This window comes from Sesamum indicum, linkage group LG2 (genome assembly GCF_026168435.1).
Source record: "Sesamum indicum cultivar Baizhima isolate 11 linkage group LG2, ASM2616843v1, whole genome shotgun sequence".
Classification (NCBI taxonomy): domain Eukaryota; kingdom Viridiplantae; phylum Streptophyta; class Magnoliopsida; order Lamiales; family Pedaliaceae; genus Sesamum; species Sesamum indicum.
In genome coordinates, this window is record NC_142658.1 from 15,427,618 (window position 1) to 15,445,716 (window position 18,099).

The 18,099-nt window shown below is 31.1% G+C and overlaps 3 protein-coding genes across 3 annotated transcripts; all 3 read right to left on the minus strand.

The window, feature by feature from the left end:
- Nucleotides 1-3,173: 3,173 nt before the first annotated feature.
- LOC105155915 (protein DETOXIFICATION 21-like) lies at nucleotides 3,174-6,800 on the minus strand. The gene is made up of 8 exons (XM_011071897.2): nucleotides 6,452-6,800; nucleotides 5,504-6,045; nucleotides 5,322-5,408; nucleotides 5,183-5,239; nucleotides 4,871-5,109; nucleotides 4,593-4,711; nucleotides 3,369-3,455; nucleotides 3,174-3,284 (listed from the first exon to the last, which is right to left on the minus strand). Exons 1-8 carry the CDS (start codon nucleotides 6,701-6,703, stop codon nucleotides 3,210-3,212), a joined length of 1,458 nt encoding a protein of 485 aa, XP_011070199.1. The 5' UTR covers nucleotides 6,704-6,800; the 3' UTR covers nucleotides 3,174-3,209.
- Nucleotides 6,801-11,194: 4,394 nt separating this feature from the next.
- Nucleotides 11,195-12,952, minus strand: LOC105155916 (putative O-methyltransferase 3). Its single transcript, XM_020692046.2, has 2 exons — nucleotides 12,108-12,952; nucleotides 11,195-11,848 (listed from the first exon to the last, which is right to left on the minus strand). The coding sequence occupies exons 1-2, from the start codon at nucleotides 12,879-12,881 to the stop codon at nucleotides 11,546-11,548; spliced, it is 1,077 nt and encodes a 358-aa protein (XP_020547705.1). The 5' UTR covers nucleotides 12,882-12,952; the 3' UTR covers nucleotides 11,195-11,545.
- A 1,652-nt stretch (nucleotides 12,953-14,604) lies between these two features.
- On the minus strand, nucleotides 14,605-15,755 carry LOC148789215 (uncharacterized). The gene is made up of 3 exons (XM_088877924.1): nucleotides 15,705-15,755; nucleotides 15,299-15,595; nucleotides 14,605-14,997 (listed from the first exon to the last, which is right to left on the minus strand). The coding sequence occupies exons 1-3, from the start codon at nucleotides 15,753-15,755 to the stop codon at nucleotides 14,605-14,607; spliced, it is 741 nt and encodes a 246-aa protein (XP_088734050.1).
- Nucleotides 15,756-18,099: the final 2,344 nt, after the last annotated feature.

Below are 18,099 nucleotides of genomic sequence, written 5' to 3' on the forward strand. Positions count from 1 at the left end.
AAGTGAATATTAATTTAGTTAATATTATTTATAATTGATATTTGTTTATATTTATATAAATATATTTAAATTTAAATAGTGAATTTTAATATATTAATTTTTGTATTATTATTTTTAATTTAAAAATTAACTTTGTATAATTTTTATATAGTCATTAGGTGTTTTAATATTTAATTGACATATTTTATAAATATATATAATTTATTAAAATATATTTAACTAAAATATATCTTAGCCTAAACTAACAAATATAATACTTACCCCCAACAGCTAAATAGTTGGACATACTGCTCTTATATTATATATATTTAGTTCAAATGATTTCTTTTTTTAAAATATTTTATTTTTAGTTTAATGGAAAACATATTATAAAATAAGTTAAATAGTTCAAATTTTATTATATTTTACAGATTCAAAGTTAAGTAATTAATGAATCCAATAAATACACAAAATACTTTCACGTAAAATTATTTATTAATTGGATAACAAAATCAAGTTATTAACTATTTATTTTCTAGATAAAAATGAGTAATTACATATAATTTTTTGAATATATTTTGTTGAAAAATCTGATAAAATATATATATTATTTTTTCCCACCTAAAAATGTATAACTTTTGGTTAAGCATAAAAAGCATATATGAGTTGTTGGTTATATTATATTTATTGTGTATTTATTATATATATTAACTTATTACTATTTTTAATTTAAATTCTTCACTTATTATTATTTTTAATTAAATAATAATTTAGAGATGATTTAATGTGCAAAATACTAAAATACATTCAAGGTATGAAAGACATTTTTGTCCAATCAAGGGAGTAAGTGTTACATTTATTAGTTTAGGCGATAAATATTGTTATATCAAGGATAATTCATGAAGGCAAAGTGCATTCATCCTAAAATTAATTATAGAAGTACCTCAAAAATCAATACATAAGAATAAAATATAAACACAAAAATACTACTATACAATTATTTATAATTTAAGCAAAACTACTCATATGAAAGTACTTTGATAAAATTGAATTCAAGTGATAATGTTATTGTGGGATCGATAATATCGAATAACTTAAAATATTATTGGTACCAAAATATTTTGGATAATATATAGGGTCGGATGATCGGCACTGGTCAATCCAATCATACATCAATTGGATATTATCGGATGGCAAAATTTTTTTCGATACAATACTTTGAGCACCGATCCTCCGAGGACAGCCCATTATAAGGGGGTATTTGTTAGGTTTTGGATAATATTCGATCATATCGGCAGATATAGAACCTCCTCATGATAGTTCATTATAGGGGGTATTTGTTAGACGATTGCTAATTTCAATTTTTTTTTTAATTTTTCAAATAATGAGGGTACTTATAATTATGATAAATCTTAGAAGATCCCCATGTAATTCACTCTAATTTATTTGAATTTAATTATGATTGCCTCTTTATAGATCAAGAAGTTGAGTTTTCTTCCACTTTACTATTACTTTTTTTTTTTTTTTTTGGTCTTAAAATGATAATTTTTCAATATTTAATTTTATAAGTAAATATTAGGGTAAATTATATTTTGCTATCCGAATTATGCATGCTTTTACACTCTATTATTTAAATTTTTTTGTGTCAATTTACTATTTTAACTTTGCGAAATTTGCATATGGTCATCTAAATTATTAATTTTCTCATCTAGTAATAATATTTTAAATCTACAATGAATTATATAATACAAATAATACATTCAACTAATATTTTATTTTTTTAATAAATAATAATAGTTTAGATTTAAATACCTTAATATAGTTTTCTCTTTTCACTTTAAAATGAATTGTATAACACAAAGTATACGTTCCTCTAAATTATTAATTTTCTCATCAAGTAATATTATGTTACGATCTACAATGAATCGTATAACACAAAAAATACACTCAACTAATATTTTATTTTTTCAAAGAATGTTAGTTTAAATTTAAATATCTTAACATAGTTTTCAATGAAAATGAATTGTATAAAACAAAGTATACATTTATCTAAATTATTAATTTTCTCATCAAAATTATTTTTTATATTTCTTACATAGAGTTGGATATATGCAAAAAGTGTTTAAAAATTTACATATAATACTATAACTTTATTAATAATGAATTATATATTAATAATAGATAATAATATATATATATATATATATAATTCAGGGCGGGACGGGTTCGGGACAAAACTCGTAACTCAGCTTGGTCCCGATCAAACCACCCCAAACCCGCCCCTGACTCCTCAAATTCTATCCCAAACCCGTCCAAAATGAAGCACGTCCGAGTCGGGGCCGCGATTTTCCGGAGCTAATTGCCATTTCTAGTTATAAATCAAAATGAGCATGAACCGCATCTACCACAAGTTTTTAAACAATTTACATTGTTTATCTCTTTGTTATATGATTTAGGTTAATTATATTAACACTTTTTTAGGTTAGATTTAATTACACAAACACGCAATGCTATTTACGAAATTACAACTACATTCTTTGAAATTGTAGTTTTAATTATAAGTACACCCCCTATTCAATGATAAAACTTTACTCAAATACCCCTCAAGTACATTGCAATTAAACACCCCTTAACACGTGTACCTATAATTTATAAGCAAGGAATATTTATGTAATTAAATCTAACCCCAAAGCGTGTCGGTGTAAGTTACTCTATTATTTATTTGGCTTTGGCTTAACTTTGCATGCTATCAAAAACCAAAAGGATATACTTAATAGCCACGCGGATACGAAAGATTTTGGGGCGATAAACTTTGTTGTTTGACTTGAAAATTACCAAAATACGTTGCGGTAATTTTTCTTAGTCAATCGCATTATGTTGACAAATCTTTTCAAGAAAAGACAATTTAAAAAATTCAAGATTAATATTCCTTTAAAAACTATGCCAATTCCTATGTTTGGATGGAATTATTCGAATTTGGGGAATAAATTTGAATGAATGATTTTAAATGACTTCATGTTAAATGGTTTTGAAATCTTCAAAATGTGAATTCAAGAATTTAAAATTATTTGCAGCATTAATTATCCAAAGAAGTTCAGCGAAGTTGTTACTATGTATATGGAGTACTTAAATATCCAAATAAGTTTGACGAATTTGTTACTATGTATCAGGAATTCTTAGTTTGAAATATATCAATCTAAATACAACATTAAACTATAAAAATTCATCCATCAGCCAGTTCTAGAGTTACCATCAGGTTCAGCTTCCACACACCATCTGTTCACTCTTTTTCGAGCAATTGCAACCTACAAAGACAAAAGGGATTCAAGAATTAAGTTATCACATTCCTTGAGAAAAAAGAATTGAAACTAAATTGAATAGATGTGCACCTGTTTATCCCAATCTGTCTTTTGGGTTATTATTAGCAGAATGATAGTTTGAATGAGTGTTCCAATTAACATTCCAATCCAAACACCCTGGAAAAGAATGCTTTGTTAGGCTAGTTCATGGCGAATCCATCAAAGAACAATAATAAGTTCATGAAGAATCAAAGAGGTTGATGAGTTTTAATGAAGTCTCAAGGTGCATAGTGGGTCGGGTCAGCTCGGGACCGATACAGATCGGACTAAAAAAGCGTAGCTCAAGACTAGCTCATTACTATTCATTATTGGTCTCGGGGTAGTCTTGGGCTTTTAAATGGGCCCCAATTGGGTCCATTTATAAACTCAGGCCCAATTCGTGAACCTGCCCGATTGAGGCCGAACTAGGATCAAATCAAGCCTGGATCAGGCTCGAATATGCCTGCTTTTTTTTGTTATTTTTTTATGAAATAGAAGTTTTCTTTTGAACAATTACTTAAATTTATGGTTGTATTAAGTAAAAATAAATAATAAACTAAATCACACAAAAAATCGTAATTAGAAAAAATAATAGTTAAGATCATATAATTAACTTATATGATATTAAATTCAAAAAGAATTTATAATAAACTTTGAAAAAAATAAATAAAAAAAATTAATGAATTAAAGTACTGAAAATTTAGAAATAGAACAATAATGATAGTAATTTTTAGAATTCCGAAAATATAAAAAGAGCTACTAGAATAGTTAATTTAGGAGAGAATAAAATAAAACTTATATGCCATGAATGATTATTATAAAAAAAAAAAAAAAAAGTCCAGCAGACCCAGCTGAAGCCTAGCTCAGGACCAAGTGGTCCTAGACCCCTGGGTTGAGCTGGTCCTAGGTTTTAATATCCAGGACCGGCCAGGTCCAAGCGAGCCTAGGCCAATCCAGCCTAGTTTTTTATTAGTTCAATCTGGTCTTGTGTCGAATTAGTCCAACTCGACCCACTGTGCATCTTGAATCCAGTCGAACTCGAATAATTTGATAATTTTACACATACTGATTGAGTTGCAGGTCAAGTCAAGTTTCTAATGTTGTCCGCAAAAGAAATGCTACAATTCTTGATTTATTATTTTTTGTAAAAGTCGAATTCAAATAATTTTTACTAGTCGATTGCGAATCAAAATTTGGATAGTTCCTTTTACAACTGATGTAATTAGAGACATTATGGCACTCCCAGAATGCAAGGTGGTTATGTTGGAAACTTACCTCAACTTGTAATTTGATGACATAACCAAGCAAAACTCCGGTGGGAATTCCTATCAAGTAATAGCAAGCAAGGTTCACATATACTACAACACTTTGCCATCCAGCCCCAACAGCAACACCTGCTCATCACATCAAAACCTCCCATCACAGTAAGCCTTAATTCAGTAAAACGATATTCCTCTCGATACATTTTTAGACACGTTGATGATTTTTTTGATTATTTCGTAGGAAGCAACAAGAAATATATGTGTTGGATCAATAACCGGATATGGCCTCACCGGAAAGAACTGGTTGAATGCTATTCAAAAGTATAGTGAACGCAAAAAGAGGCGACAAGCGGCCGACTTCCGTAGCCACATTATGATCATTCGTGAATATATGAGCCAGACGTTCGCGAAAGAACAGGAAAAACACAAATAGCAAGAATCCTAAGGCAAAAGAAATCAGCACTATATTGACAATTGAGAACTTAGCAGCTCTGGAGTCCCCCTTCCCAAGCTCATTCGCAACACGAACGCTACAACAAAGAGTAGATGCAGCATGGATTATGGTCTAAGAAGAAGAGAGGAAAGGAACTATGACAAGTGTACCTAGCTGCAGCCATGAAACCGAGCGCTATCATCATTTCCCAACCACTGATGTTAAGACTGCAATGTATAGAGAAAGGATTTTCAAGTGTTGCGTAACTGGAGGAGGAGGCGATTATGGAGAGAATGGAAAGAGTAGTACCAGATGGAAAGAGCACTAACTTCAACCTCGGCGTTTTTCAAGTTTCCTGTCAAAAGAACCAGTATTGCATTGTACCAGAACTCGAGACTGTCAACAAAGGAACCATGTGAACCTCAGGTAAGTAATCATCATTAATAACATGAGTATTGTTGATTGACAAGTTCGTGTGCAGTAAGACTTACCAGAGCATTGCACCAGATGATATAGAAAGCTTGATGACCGGCCAAAGATCTTTGAAGGCTAATGTTGTGAAACCTTTCCATGTTTCTCGACATCCTCCAGAGACGATGAATATTAGTTGCCCCACGTTTGGAAGCCAGTATGCCAAGATTGTTGATATCATAGTGCCGGCTAGACCCAAATTGTACTTAACTGTTAGAAGCCATGAGAGGAAAATGTGGATAGATAATGAAAACACTGCCAAATATGTTATGATCATGTTCTTGCTCTGTGCTTGTAAATACATTTGGCAACTAAATGATACAATATAGGAGTATATGACAGGAATGAACCAAAGACCAATTTTCCCTGCCACTTGGGCGATGTCTTCATCCTGTCCTAAAGCTTTCAAGATAGGGGCTGCAAAAATATAAATGGGCAATAGTAGAGTCGTGAACACAGTCAAAACAATCCACGATCTTTGGAGATATATCCCGAGCATGTGGTACTGTTTTGCTCCGTAGGCTTGCCCGCATAGCGTTTCCAATCCACTTGCCACTCCAAGCTGCACAGTCCGAGCAAAGGTGTCAAACGAAACTTTCGTAATGTTGTACCTCATGAAAAGGTAACTCCACTATTTCAAAATGGACTTGCTACTAGACACTCTTAAAATTACATGCACTTGTTCTAGTACAACATTGAATACTACTAAGAGATGGAACCTAACCCAACTTTACATTAAGACCGGCTATTAAAAATCCCTGCGTACTTGCATTTCATTCGTCCCTTTTACTTTTTTTGGGACGTTTCACAAACTATATTACGATTTTCAAATACTTAGATCTAGTGAAAAACAATCCTATAGAGTAATTCTTTTCTTGTCTATCAGCGTACATACGTATATACTATATATGCAGCTACATATATCTAGAAAGAATACTAATAGAGATGTTGAGAGCATCAAGTAGTACCAGTAAACCATTGGCAAATCTTGTAAGGAGAGTGAAAACAAGAGCATAGGCAGCCAGCTCTGTGGAACCAATGCGGCCTATAAATGCTTGGCTGATGACACTTATACCAAACGTCGAAAATCGGGTGAACATGGCAGGGCCAGCCACCACCCACATCTTCTTGTTCTCTACCCATATTTTGCTCTTGAAATTCTCTTCCTCGATCTCATCTTCTGTTGCCCTCAACAGCTTCTCAGTTCCATCACCTTCCATTTCACTCACCTCTTCCCACTTTCAGTCTATTCTGTGATAAAGGGAAGATAGATCAGTACCAGACCTCAGAAATCAATCTTTTCACACACACACAATAAAATGTTTTTCAAGAATCAGAAATCTGTGTTGTTGACTGCAATGTGAGAATATAAAGAGAAATTTACTGTACTCTATACTGTGTTGCAAGATACGTCTCAAAAGATAAAGTATGAATCGGATGCAAGAAATGTAAATGTGAAAATCAAATTTGGACAATAAATCAAGAGTTAGGACGAAACATAATTGTATGATATATAGACTAGGGCTATTTAGTACAAGAAAGATATAAATTCAAGAAATGTGAATAACTTCATTAATTAATTTCCGACTCAAAGTAAGCGGTGATGATTGTCGAAATCATATATAGTAGTTGCTCAATTTGTGAGAATGAATTATTTTTTTATTACAATTCAAGAAATGACAAAAACATCCACCAATTAATGTCCGCCTCAGAGTAAGCGATGATGATTGTCAAAATCAATATATAGCGATGGTCCAATTAATGTCCGACTCAGAGTAAGCAGTGATGATTGTCAAACTGGATCAATTGATAAGAATGAACTATTTCTTTTATTAAAAATTCAAGAAATGAGAAAAAGTACACCAATTAAGTGTCCACTTCATAATATATATTAAATAGTGTAGATTAGCACTGAAAATTAATTTAATGCTAACTTTAATATTAAATTTTTGTAGTTATTGAGCTATTTTGTTATAATTATACAAAATACTAATTTTCAATAATATTAATAGAAAAGTAGAGCGTCTGAACTTTGAAAACCAAGAGAATATATTTGGAAGCTTTATGAAGCATATGAATAGGAATAAATGTATTTTTGGTCCTCAAATATAACTAGTAATGTGATTTTGGTTCTCAAATAATTTTTTAAAGTTGTAATTTTGGTCGTTAAATTTTTACTTTTTTAGTAGTTTTCGTCCTTCCGTTAATTTTTTAGTTAAACTTAACGGAAATATCAGGGATAAATGAATTTTTGGTCCTCAAATATACCCACTAATGCGATTTTGGTTCTCAAATAATTTAAGGTTGCAATGTTGGTCCTGTCCTCAAACTTTTCTGGCACTTTTGGTCCTTCCATTAATGGAAATTCATTTAAAGTGAAAAAAATTGTTATTTTCCTCTCATTTTCTAGTGTTTTTCAAGCTGTAATTCAATAAAAAAAAAAATTCTATTTTTCTTCAAACTTCATAAGAGAATAAACCAAAAAAGATAAATTTAATGGTCTACAAATAAATTTAACACTAGACAAGTTGTCAAGCGTCCTAAACAACTACAAGGTCTTAAAATATTTTAGGGTAAATTACATTTTGATATTCAAACTATATTAAATTTTACTTTTGCCGTCATTTTTTTTTTCTATTAATTTACTATCTCAATTTTGTGAAATTTGTCCATCGTCATATATTCATTTTTTTTTTTTAATGTTATTGTTGATGATGATGATTTTTCTGCCGAAAAAGTATTATATATTGGCATATGTGAAAAATATCACATCACATAACCTTTAATAATCACATGTGCATTGTCTGTGATGTTTCTTTGATAAAAAACTTGGATGAAAAACGGTTATAAATGACAAAGTTCAAAATTTCGTAAAGTTAAGATGGAAAGTTGACACAAAAAAAAATTAAATACAAAAGTGTAAAAACTATTATAATTCAAATGGAAAAATATAATTAACCCAATTTTTTATATGAATTTTCTAATTAAGAATCTGATGAAATTCGAGACTGGACCTGACTCGGCCAAACCTAAACCAATTATATGGCTAGTGCAATACACTTGCCGTGTGATCGGTGCATAGTTTAGGAAAAATGACCGATCACATAGCAAGTGTGATACACTTGATCCATAATTAATTTGATTCGACCAAACTTGATCCAAATAAGAATTTTACTATTGCTACTATATTTGACTTATATATTTATCAAATGAATGTAAAAACTATCTTTTCAAATAAAGACCTAAATGAAGAAACTTATGTTAATCAACCGGAGGTTTTTGTTGAAGTGGACCGAATATGTAAAATATGTAAATTAATTAAATCCCTATATAACTTAAGCATCTAAGCAATGATTGAGAATGTTTATAAATCAAAATGAGCATGAAGCATATCTTTCACAAGGTTCGAAATAATTCGCATTGTTTATCGCTTTGTTGTATTATTTAGGAATTATTATATCTACATCCCTCATTTATTATTTTTTTTACACAAATTATCCCTACCTTTTAAAAAATTACAGACCATTTTTGTCAGCATTTAAAATAAAAAATATCTCTATTGACTAGGTCAACTTTTAAAATAATTTTTCAAGAATAGGGGTATTTTTGTAATTATTAAAAGGTTGAGGAGTTGTCAAAATAATATTTATGAAGATGAGTAATATGACCCCATATATTTTTTTATTATTTATATTAATTTTTAATTTAAATTTATTTATTTTATTAATTTTTTTATTGAATCTCTATATAAAATTGTACCTTTTAATAATTAAACTATTAAATTATTCAATTAATATTTCAATAAAATTAGTTAATAGATTATAAGTTTAAATTAAAAAATTATCACATAAATTATTTAAAATTATTATAATTAAAAGATTAGTTATCCTCTATTTTTATTTATAACTAAATTTTACTTCTTTTACTTATTTGTCAAATCAAGTTAAAAAAAAATTATACATGCATAATATTACTACATTATATAATTATCATTTATACTTATATATTAACTCTATATTTTTTTATTACTTCATTGTCCCGTTTGGATTTATTAATTGTATATTTATTTCACTTGTTCATCAAACACTTTTTAATTTCATAATTCTAAAATACTTCGACTTCGTTTTATTTTAGCTTCATTTGCTTGTAAAACCAAACTAAAAAAAAGTTATACACGCATATACATATATATATTAATAGATATTATTTTGACACCCCTTCTACCTTTTGATAATTACAAAAACACCACTAAGGACATTTCTGTCCTTGAAAAATTATTTTAAAGGTTGATCTAGTCAACAGGGATATTTTTGAGTTTTAAAGGCTGCCAGGGGTGGTTTCTATAATTTTTCAGAAAGCATGGGTGGTTTGTTTAAAAAGATAATAGGTGAGGGGGCGTAAATATAATTATTCCTATTTTTAAAGTGAATTAAATCAATACTTCTTAAAATTAGATCTAATTACACAAATATTTCATGCTCTTTATAAAATTATAAGTATATTTCTTGAAATTGTAGTTGTAATTATAAGTACACCCTCTATTCAATGATAATACTTTACCCAAATACTCCCTGAGTACATTGCACTAAACTCCCTCTTAACTGGTGTATCTATAATTTCATAAGTAGAGAATATTTATGTAATTAAACTTAGTACGTGGATGCAATTTATCCTATTATTTAGTGGTCTTTGGCTTTACTTTGAATGTTATCTAAACCAAAAAGAATATATTAGCAGCCACTCCAATACGTAAGATTTTGGTGCAATGAATTTTGTCTTTGACATGAAAATTACCAAAATATTTTATGGTGTTATTCTTAATCAGTCACATTATGTTGACAAATCTTTAGAAGAAAATACAATTTAAAAACACAAGATTAATATTTCTTTAAAAACTATGTCAATTCTATGTTTGGATGGAATGATTCGAATTCGGGGAATAGATTTGAAAGAATGATTTTAAATGACTTCATATCAAATGAATTTGAAATCGATAACCATGTTAAAAAATATATTACAAAATGTATAATTTCAAGAATTTGAAATCCTTTGCAACGTCAATTAAGGTGCCCAGTGGGTTATACACTTGGTAGTTCTGTAACAGGTTTGAGGTAAAATTTATGGTGGATTTTGAAATTTAACTTCCCGCTGGCTTTTTTAAATTTTGTGCTATAAATTTTCATTGAAACAGGTTTTGTGGCGGTTTATTAAAAATATCCATCACAAAATTTAAATTTTTCCAGAAATTTTGAATTTTTCGCAAAAGAATATTTCAGTTTGAGGTAGATTTAGTAATGGAATTTTAATATACGCATCTCAAAGTTTTTAAATTTTTATTCTTCTGCCAAAATCAATTTCATTTTCTAACGGGTTTAGAGACGAGATGTTCAATTTTCCGTCCCAAAATTTGATTTTTTTAATAAAATATTATGTTAAATAATAAACTTATAAATTTGATTTTGTGACGGATATAGAAATTTGGGTGCGGACTAACCAGTTGTCACAAATTTGTAATGAATTTAGTAATCACTTTTGGAACGGACAACTACTCTTGCTACATAGCCATTTCAATTTTATTTTGGTCGATCCAAAACCTGTGGTAAAATTGTGGGAGGTTTTATTTCGAAACATATTTTGAAACAACATCCTACTTTGGATGGGTTTGTAACAGTTTATCCGCCCCAAAACTATTTAACTTTTTATAAATGATGTGATGTCATCATCCGCACAAATCCATTCCAAAACCATTAGAAAATCCGTTACAATTTGTGACGGACTGTTACCATCACAAAACATTGGTTCTAAATCCTGAGTTTCTCAGTAGTACATTTTTTATGCTAATTTTGGGAACACATATAAAATCTTTCTTAAACACATCCAATTGTCTACGCAACACATATTGCAATATAATCAAGTCTTAGTAAACAAAATAACATAGAAGAAAACAGGCTTGTACAAGTACAGTTCACATACCGCCACTTATAGCACAACATACACCCAAAGACAAACCTGGGTAATAGACCTTATTCGAAAGAGGAGAGAAATCTTAGCATTGCATGTACTCAGGGATAAACCTCGATGATAGACCTTAATCCCAAGAGGGGAGAGATCTTATAGTTACTGAAACCAGCATCAAAAAAGAGTTTTGCCCATTCTTTTTGGCTTCTTTCTCTTCCATCAGCTATAGTCATCACTAAAGTGTCGAAGAAGAGTTGAGTTTCCACTGATTTATGGTCGGAATTTTGGTCATCGACTACCATCTCAATGATCACCACCTTTCCTCTTTTCTCATTACTCTTTATTGCTTCTTTGCATCTCTTCAGGATCTCTACACATTCCTCGTCGTTCCAATCATGCAATAACCACTATATATGAACATATATGAATGTTTTAGTGAACATATAATGATCTTCTTCTAAGTCATATAGAAGAGCAAGTTATAGATCTTTTGTGAAACCCTACCACTTTCCTTTCGCATAGCGACATAAGTTAGTAACAATATTTATTTGGGTAATGGATAAGCACACACATATATATGATATTCACAATTGATTTGTAAAAGTAAATGCAGATTTTCCCTCTTTTTTCGACCTAACTTACGCATTTTGAAGCATACGTACATACCTTGAGTAGAACTGCATCTGCTGGAGGAATGTACTCAAACATATCTCCCTCAACGTACTTCAAGTTCCGTGTCCCCTCTAATCCCGCAATGACAGGTGCAAGATCAAGCACTGTACAATGAATTTGTGGGAACACCTCGGCTATGGCCTTGGCCACAGTTCCAGTGCCTCCGCCCACGTCCACAAGAGAACCCAAACCCTCAAACACTTGCCTACAATCTCTGGTAATCACGTCGGCCACAATTGTGGCATCATTTTCCATTCCTCGATCAAACAAATGCCCAAAGCTTGGATTCTGCTCTTTCAGCTCCCAAAGTGACATTCCATGAGTGGTATGAAATGATGTGCGGTCCTCGGTATTTCGGAACCATCCACTCAAATGCTGCCATGGCTCACATAGGACCGAACCAAGTTGGGAAAGTACGAACGCTTTCATGCTCATGGGGTGGTCTTCCATCAAAAGACGTGAAGCAGGCGTAAGCCAATAACCCTGCTCATCGGATGAATCGACTTTTTCCAATACGAAAAAGCCCGAGTGCACGACGGTCCGCATGAGACGGCGCACGTGGTCGGCTTTGGCTCTATCAACGCCAGGTAGAGCTTCCATCAGTTGAGTGAGAGTCATGGGGCGGCCATGCTTGTGGATGATCTCGGGGATGCCGAGCTCAGTTACGCATTTTAGTGACATAGAGTTTATGTAACTGAACACCTGGTTCCAAATATGAGCTCCAGCTTCAAGTAGCTCAGAGGATGGCTCTTGCTTAATCGTTCCCATATCTCTCTTCAATCAATCTATCAATATTGATTAAGTGTGGAAAGCTGAGTCTAAATCGTACTTTGGAACAAGTGGTGGGAGATGGATGATTTATATAGGGAATCCGGAATCGCACAGTATTTTAATTCAGCTGAGTCTAAATGGTACAAGTGGTGGGCTAATTCTAGGGAATCACAAATCGTGGTCAGTGTTTTGCAAAATTATGGAATCTTTTATGGGGGAAAGTTGATGAGTAGCTAACGGCCGTGTGAATTTACAACTCATCATGACTAGCTAATCATCCATATTATATAAAAATAAATAAATAAATTCATTACTTACATCATTATATCAATTTTTAAAATTACCAAAAATGCTCGTATTTATTTTCAACCACCCCTATTCAAATACTTCTTTTCATTTTATGATCTATATTATCTATCTATGCTAATATGGAAATTTTACTCCCACCAATTCTTTTTGGTGTCGACGATATGTTTAAATTAGTTTTATTTTATTTATTTTTTTAAATTTAATATGTTGATTAGATATTTTATTTTTATTTATAATATATTTTAAAATATAAATAATTATTTATTATATACACACAAATAATAGGACGTGCCAAATAACTAATATAAATAAATGGGTACATGTTTTTTAATTCGGCCCGCGACTGCACGTTTGAATAAAGAATTCAAGTTATGTCTTCGATGTCCTTCGGGTAATGTTAAGAGGACTTTTTAAAATTTTCATTGCAGAAATACACATCAAGCTAACCTGTAAAGATGCTTAGCTCCGATAAATTAATACACTAATTAAGCTCATTGTACCTCTATAACAACGCCCAATTAAGTGTATCGCGGGTAAAATATTTTTTTAATTTCATAAAATAAAAATATAATATTTTTTAGTATTACAATTAAAAGTACCGTCATTCAAGCGTTAAATAATATGATTTTCCCCACCATGGATGACGGCAAAAGGTGAACGATCGCCACGAATTCATTAGTGAGTGGCGGCCAGCTCCATTCCCCATTCGCAATGACCGAGTGTAGGTGTGTAGTCGGGGGATGTTCATAATGGTCGGGCCAGTAGGAAAGTGATGAATCAATGGCCCCAATTGATGCCAAAGGTCCTGCCAAAGGGAAAATAAATCCCCATTACCAACTCGAAAGTCAATATAAGGTAATAGCCATGTTCGGAGAGCAAGAATCTGTCGTCACCCCCACAGCCCCTTCCTATTACTGACTGTCCAAATAGTGTTAGCTCCAAGCCGAGTATGGAATAACCAATCAACCCAGATGGAGTCCTGTTGTCGCACAATAATCTTCCATAATGCTTGCACATGAGAACTCAATTTAGGGCTAAAATATCCATAAGGCCGATGCCCCCCTCCTCCACTGGCCTACAAATAAGTGTTCAAGAAACCTTCGGATAGCCCGTTCCTGTGGTACCCTTCCAAAGAAAGGTATGCAAGCTTTTCTCAATCTCACGAATCACCATCTTTGGTAAGATAAATGCCGCTGTCCAATAGGTGTGAGACGACATCAGTACGGATTTGATAAGTTGCAGTCTATCGGCAAATGTTAACTGAATTCCTTCCCATCCTCAAATTCGATTATCAATTTTTTCCAAGAGTGGAGTGCAGACCCTGATCTCGATACGTGAGAAAATAAGGGAGAGCCCGAGGTAACGAAGAGGTATCTCTCCCTCTTGGAATGATAGGAGGGAGAGTAACATGTCACGGAGTCCGTATGCCGCCTTGGAGATAATAATGTGGCTCTTCTGCATAACCCGGAAAGGTTGCAAACCTATCCAGCCCCTTTTTAAACAGCTCGATAGACGATTCATCGGCCCTATAAAAAAGAATAAGGTCATTACCAAAGCAAAGTTGAAATAGGCCCATTGCCTCACACTTCCAATGAAACGAGAACCCGCCGTCCTGATCAGTAAGTTGTTGTACAATCATCCATAGCACCTCCATAACAAGGACACATAAATAAAGGGACATAGGGTTCCCTTGGCCAACCCTCGCGCCCCATTGAAGTAGCTGTGTGTTGTGCCATTGAGACAGATTGAATAAGCAGGCGTGGTGACACACTCCTCTATCCAACGAATAAAGGTCCCCAAAAATCTAAACAGATGCAGCACAACCAGTAAGAAGTCCATTCTACTGTATCGTATGTCTTTTGTAAGTCCACCTTCAGTGCACATCTTTGTGGAAGTCGCTTTTGCTTATAGCCAGAAAAAAGCTCCTAAGCTAGCAGAATATTGTCGCTGATCGACCTGCCTGGCACAAAAGCATTCTGCGAGGGATTGATTAAATCATCCAAGACGACACGCAGACGTTGTACTATAATCTTTGTAATCACCTTATATAGCACATTGCAACAACAGATAAGGCGAAATTCAGCAATCGTGCTAGGATTGCGTACCTTAGAAATAAGTGCGAGTAACGTTGCATTCACTTGTTTGAGAAGTTTGCCGGTGTGAATGAACTCCATAACTGCACTGGTGATCTCATGCCCTACTACCGGCCAAGCCGTCTTAAAGAATCCAGAAGTATGGTCATTCGAGCCAAACGCTTTATCTTCTGCAATATCAAAAATCGCCATTTTGACCTCATGCGGTGTGATTGGCTGCATCAATGCATCCGACAACAGGCGTCGAGCCCACGAACGTAACTGCCGTAAGTCAAGAGCTCGGTTCCATCTAGCCCCTCCCAGAAGCCGCTGGTAAAAATCAACAAATTCATTCGTAACTGTTGTTTGGTCCGTCAATAATGTACCCCCCTTGTCTCGTAATTTGGAGGATACATTTGACAGATCTACGTGCTGCCACCTTTCGAAAGAAAATCCGAGAGCATTGATCACCACCTTTCAGCCAAGCCATCTTTGCACGTTGCTGTATTCAACCCACATCAATTACCCCCTTAAAGTATTAAAACCTTCCAAACCCCCCTAACCTTTACTTTTTAAATTTGAAAAGTCTATTTTACCCTCATAAAAATTGTTTTGTGAAAAAAAAAATAAAAAGATTTTTAAAATGCTAAAATCACCATTTTTTAATTCTAGTTTCACTTTTTCATTGAGCTACTTTTATTTTGTGATCCTAAAGTAATTGTACTCATTTTATTTTAATTTTACTTTGTCAAAGTTAAGTTGCAAATAAATTTATACATACATATAATCACCTCATTTATATAATTATCATCTATATATTAGTTCTATATATTTTTTGTTAGTTCGTTATCATTGTTTAAGTAAATATATATATATATATGTATATGCATGTATAACTTTTTTTTAGTTTGGTTTTACAAGCAAATGAAACTAAAATAAAATGAAGTCCAACTATTTTAGAATTATGAAATTAAAAAGTGTTTGATGAACAAGTGAAATAAATATACAATTAATAAACCCAAAAGGGTTGATGAACTAATGAAAACATATAGAGTTAATATATAAATATAAATGATATATAATTATATAAATGTAGTAATATTATGTATGTATAATTTTTTTTTTTAACTTCATTTGACAAATAAGTAAAATTAGTATAAAATGAGACACAAGTACTTTAGGATTACAAAATAAAAAGAGCTCGACGAACAAGTAAAACTATAATTAGAAAAATTATGATTTTGGCATTTTAAAATCTCTTTATTTTGTTTTTTTGTTCACAAAATAATTTTTTTAAAGGTAAAATGGACTTTTCAAACTAAAAAAGTAAAGATCATGAGGGTTTTGAAGGTTTTAAAACTTTTTTTTTTTCGATAAGTGGTTTTAAAATTTTATGGGCGTAACTAACGTGGGGTCAATATTTTAGGGGTGGTAACTGTATTTAATCTTTTTATTTATAACTAAATTTTACGAAAATTAAAATTAAAAATAATTTATGTATTTTATATAAATCATATTAGAATTAATAAAATAAATAATTTATTTATTAAAAAGATATTTTAAGTTATTAATTATTTATTTTAAACAAAACTATCCCTTTTCACCCAACACACTGCTATTCCCACCCTAACCCCCGTTTTACTAAAATATCTTTTTAATAAATTAATTATTATATATTATTAATTCTAATTAGATTTATATAAAATATATAATTATGTTTAGTTTTTATTTTAGTAAAACTTAGATATAAATAAAAATAGAGGATAACTAATCTTATAATTTTAATAATTAAGAATAATTTATACGAGTGTAATAATTTTTTAATTTTGAACATATAATCTATTAACTAATTTTATTTATATATTAATTAAATAATTTAATATTTTAATTATTAAAAGGTGAAATTTTATATAAAAATTTAATAAAAAATTAATAATATAATTTAAATTTAAATTAGAAATTAGAAATAATAAAAATATATATATGGGGTCATATTACTCATCTTCATAAATATTACTTTGACATCCCTTCTATCTTTTGATAAATACAGAAACACCACTAAGGGCATTTCTGTTCTTAAAAAATTATTTTAAAGGTTCACCTAGTCAACAGGGATATTTTTTTTTATTTTAAAGGCTGCAAGGGGTGGTTTCTGTAATTTTTTAAAAGGTGTGGGTAGTTTGTATAAAAAGACAATAGGTGAGGGGTTATAAATATAATTATCTCTATTTTTAAAGTAAATTACATCAATACTTCTTAAAGTTAAATCTAATTACACAAATATTCTATGCTCTTTGTAAAATTATAAGTATATTTCTTGAAATTGTAGTTGTAACTATAAGTACACCCTCTATTCAATGATAATACTTTACTCAAATACTCACAATGTACATTGCACTAAACACCCTCTTAACTAATGTACCTATAATTTTATAAGTAGAGAATAATTGCGTAATTAAACCTAACCTCCTATTATTTAGTGATTTTTGGCTTAACTTTGCATGTTATCCAAACCAAAAAGAATATACTTTGTAGCCACTCGAATACGTAAGGTTTTGGTGCAATGAATTTTGTCTTTGACATGAAAATTACGAAAATATTTTATGGTGTTATTCTTAATGTTGATAAATTTTTTGAAGAAAATACAATTTAAAAATCCAAGATTAATATTTCTTTCAAAACTATGTCAATTCTATGTTTGATGGAATGATTCGAATTAGGGGAATAAATTTGAAAAATAATTTCATATCAAATGAATTTAAAATGTATAATCATATTAAAAAATATATTAGAAAATATATAATTTCAAGAATTTGAAATCCTTTGCAACGTCA

Coding starts and splice junctions, on each gene's coding strand:
- LOC105155915 (XM_011071897.2), bottom strand. CDS start 6,703: ATGGAAGGTGATGGAACTGAGAAGCTGTTGAGGGCAACAGAAGATGAG. Junction 6,046..6,451: donor GATTTGCCAATGGTTTACTG/GTACTACTTGAT, acceptor CGGACTGTGCAG/CTTGGAGTGGCAAGTGGATT. Junction 4,712..4,870: donor CATTCAACCAGTTCTTTCCG/GTGAGGCCATAT, acceptor TGTGATGAGCAG/GTGTTGCTGTTGGGGCTGGA.
- LOC105155916 (XM_020692046.2), bottom strand. CDS start 12,881: ATGGGAACGATTAAGCAAGAGCCATCCTCTGAGCTACTTGAAGCTGGA. Junction 11,849..12,107: donor CAGATGCAGTTCTACTCAAG/GTATGTACGTAT, acceptor GTTCATATATAG/TGGTTATTGCATGATTGGAA.
- LOC148789215 (XM_088877924.1), bottom strand. CDS start 15,755: ATGGCTTGGCTGAAAGGTGGTGATCAATGCTCTCGGATTTTCTTTCGA. Junction 15,596..15,704: donor CTCGGATTTTCTTTCGAAAG/GTGGCAGCACGT, acceptor GATTTTTACCAG/CGGCTTCTGGGAGGGGCTAG. Junction 14,998..15,298: donor TACTCGCACTTATTTCTAAG/GTACGCAATCCT, acceptor GCATCTGTTTAG/ATTTTTGGGGACCTTTATTC.